At 36.8% G+C, this 3,731-nt stretch overlaps 1 protein-coding gene across 2 annotated transcripts; it reads left to right on the forward strand.

Annotated features, from left to right (window-relative positions):
* The first annotated feature begins 543 nt into the window (after positions 1–543).
* LOC107611406 (glucan endo-1,3-beta-glucosidase 8) lies at positions 544–3,362 on the forward strand. Of its 2 annotated transcripts, none has more exons than XM_016313336.3 (2): positions 544–892; positions 2,067–3,362. In XM_016313336.3, the coding sequence occupies exons 1-2, from the start codon at positions 555–557 to the stop codon at positions 3,172–3,174; spliced, it is 1,446 nt and encodes a 481-aa protein (XP_016168822.1). In that variant the 5' UTR covers positions 544–554; the 3' UTR covers positions 3,175–3,362. The 2 variants fall into 2 exon arrangements, with proteins under 2 accessions (XP_016168822.1, XP_020979554.1); XM_021123895.2 differs by having other exon boundaries at positions 753–892; positions 2,057–3,362.
* The last annotated feature ends 369 nt before the right edge of the window (positions 3,363–3,731 follow it).

Here is a 3,731-nt window from a genome sequence, read left to right on the forward strand (position 1 = left end):
TTTTTAAATCTAATACTTACATTTATGTCTATTATATATTTTAAAATTTAAAAACTATTTTACCAAACACAATTATTATTACTTATGTTTATTCAAAACTATTTTTAATTTAATTTACCAAATATAAATAATACCGCTTTTAAAAAATTATTTTTTAAAAATTAAATTTTATAAATTACTTTTAAAAAAATAAAAACCTTACTAAAATTAGCGTTGAACAAGCGGTTAATTTTTTTGGATATTGGATAAAAATTTGTGTAATCCTTTAATATTGGAAGTTATAATTTTTTACAAAATTCTGGGGGCTATAGAATTCGCAGAGTGCGTATTGTATTATTTTAATATTAAATTACAATACGTTACACAATCTGCGTATTATCTGCGTATTATCAGTACAATACGTATTCTGCGTATTGTGTTTGCCGAGAACAACACCCCTAATAAAACTCTATTTTGTACAACTCTATTTTTTGTAACATTAACGTAAAACTCTTTTCACTCAACCATATTAAAATAAAAAATCCTGAACAAGCAAGTGCTATTATTTTCTTGGGATGGGAAAGTTGGGGCCTTTGATCTCAGTGGCTCTGTTATTGTTTCTGTGGTGCTGCCATGCCGTTGTGGAAGGGCTGGGTGTGAATTGGGGAACGCAAGCAACGCACAAGTTGCCACCGGACACGGTGGTGCAGATGCTGAAGGACAATGGGATTCAGAAGGTGAAGCTGTTCGATGCAGAAGAATCAACAATGAGTGCTCTTGCTGGCACTGGAATCGAGGTCATGGTTGCCATACCTAACATCCAGCTTGCTGATATGAATGACAATGATAAAGCCAAACAGTGGGTTAAGAAGAGTGTTACAAAGTACAACTTCAATGGCGGTGTTAACATCAAGTGAGTTCTTTTGCTCTCTGGTTTCTATTGTTTAATACTATTTGTTTTTTAGTGTGAATTTTAGAACTTATTTGGATGCAGATATGGTTTAGATTTAGCATCATAGTATTAGTTGCCTAGGTTCCTTGTGCTCAATTTATCATTAACATGAGGTGACCTTTGAAGTTTGAACTATGAAGGGGGCAGCAATCCCGTTGTGTATCATAGTAAATTAATAATAATGATAAATAATAATAGTAATAACTATTTAAGAACGAATTTTAATTGGTTGATGAGTTTAGGGACAACGAAAAGTGGGTCAGGAATCTTTCAAAAGTGAAGCCAAAGTTCTCTTTTCTCCACGAGCCTCATATGTAATTACTTGGAAATACCCGCAGATTTGATTCTTTTTTTTTTTGGTAGTGCTGCTGCCTCCTCCAGTGCCTTTTTATGTGGCTGAAGAGAAGGTTATTTGCTAATTGCTAATTTGCTATACACCGAAAAGGAAGGGGAAAAAAAGAAAAAGAATAAAAGGGCATTTGTTATAATAAGAAATGAATCACTTTGCTTGCAGCTTGCAATATTTAAGGGAAGCAAATCGATAGCAGTGGCCCTTACCACGCACTTTCATATGCTTGCAGTTGAAGTTTCCAATAGTATAGGACAATATATTCTGTATATATGTGTATGTATGTTATGTATGTATGTATGGATGTAAAGGTATGTGTTTATGTATGTATTAATGTGTGTGAGGGGAAGTATATCAAGAAAGTGATTAAGACAAAGTACATCAAGACAAGAAGGATTCGAGTTATAACAAATAGGAGGACTATTAGAACTTGTTGGGCCATGTTTGTTGGTTCTACCTTCTCTGGATTTACAGATTTTTACCTTCCATGTCAGTTGATAAAAGAATTGGAGTTGAATATATTTCAAAAGGAGTTAGAAGTTTTATCTGTCCTTGTAGAGAATCAATCAATAAACCACCGTGGTAATATTTTTGGTTTGAGTTTCACGGTGAGTCTATTAAGCACTATGTCTTAATCCTTATTGCTTGGAGATCCTAAATTCTCTCAATAATGGTAACTTCATTTAATTGTGTATTTCCTGTTTTGTGTTAAATGATAATATTGCTGCAATTAAGGAAATTTTTTGGGCCTAATCTTATGTATTGAATCAATCTAGTTTTTTGCAGGTATGTAGCTGTTGGGAACGAGCCATTTTTGAAATCATACAATAATTCATTCTTGAATGTCACATTCCCTGCACTACAAAACATTCAAAATGCACTTAATGAAGCTGGTGTTGGAGATAAGATTAAGGCTACAGTGCCCTTAAATGCTGATGTTTATGAGTCTCCGGCTAACAATCCTGTTCCGTCTTCTGGAACATTCCGGGCTGATATCAATGACCTAATGACCCAGATAGTAGCATTCCTCAGCAAGAACGGTGCACCATTTACAGTGAACATTTACCCTTTCTTGAGTCTCTATGGGCATGACGATTTCCCTTTTGATTATGCCTTCTTTGATGGTGTCACCAACCCCATAAATGATAACGGGACTCCGTACACCAATGTCTTCGATGCGAATTTTGATACCCTTGTTGCCGCTCTCAGCAAAGCAGGGTACGGAGACCTGCCCATAATTGTTGGAGAAGTTGGATGGCCTACTGACGGCGACAAGAACGCCAACACGCGCAATGCTTTGAGGTTCTACAATGGACTCCTGCCAAGGCTTGCAGCCAACAAAGGGACACCCCGCCGCCCTGGATACATCGAAGTCTATCTGTTCGGGCTCCTTGATGAGAATGGAAAGAGCATTCAGCCAGGAAACTTCGAGCGTCACTGGGGGATTTTCGGGTATGATGGGCAGCCTAAGTTCCCGATGGACCTTTCCGGCCAGAATCAGAACAAGATGCTCATTGGTGCAAAAAATGTAAAGTACCTCGAACAAGAATGGTGCATGTTTAATCCTAATGCTAAAGATCTCAGCAAACTCGGGGAAAGTATCACTTATGCCTGCACCGATGGGGATTGCACTGCACTTGGCTATGGATCTTCATGCAACAATTTGGATGCTAATGGGAATGCTTCATATGCATTTAACATGTATTTTCAGATGCAAAATCAGAACCTTCAAGCCTGCAATTTTGGAGGTTTGGCGAAGCTTTCATTGACGAACATTTCAACCGATACCTGCAATTTTCCCATTCAGATAAAGTCTTCATCACCACCCTCTTTGATGGTTCCCTCTCTCTTGGCTTCTTTATTGGTTGCTTTACCGGTGGTTCTGTTTATGTAGTTTTGTTGTACATACATTAGGGTGTGATTCAACATGTGAGGAAAAAAATTGATGGTGAGAGAGATATCATACATAACATAACCAAATGATTTGATATTTTTCACATGATAACCAAAAGAATTCTGTAGATTGAGTTATAATATAGGAAACATTTCAGGTGCACCGGGAGTACCGGTGCACCAGTTGTTTTAACCGTTGATCTGAATTATAAAAAATATATATAATATATATTAATTGAAATCAACGGTTAAAACAATTGGTGCACCGATACTTCCCGGTGCACTTGAAATGTTTCCTATAATATAAAGCTTTGATTGTATACTTGTTCCTTGTATGAACAATGGTCATGCTCATTGATATACATCATTTATTTTTTGGGTGACCAATCACTTCATATTCCGATCAATATGAGAATGTAACAGCATACTGTCAGAGTACATCTGGTATAGCGTCAGCAGGCATCTGTCTCAGGCGAGACTTCAACTACGTTATCTTAATGATGAAAGACGTCATCTTAATGATGAAAGACTCAGCCTGCCACACACCCTCCTGTGGCT

Source organism: Arachis ipaensis, chromosome B1 (genome assembly GCF_059453495.1).
Source record: "Arachis ipaensis isolate K30076 ecotype BB chromosome B1, ASM5945349v1, whole genome shotgun sequence".
NCBI lineage: Eukaryota > Viridiplantae > Streptophyta > Magnoliopsida > Fabales > Fabaceae > Arachis > Arachis ipaensis.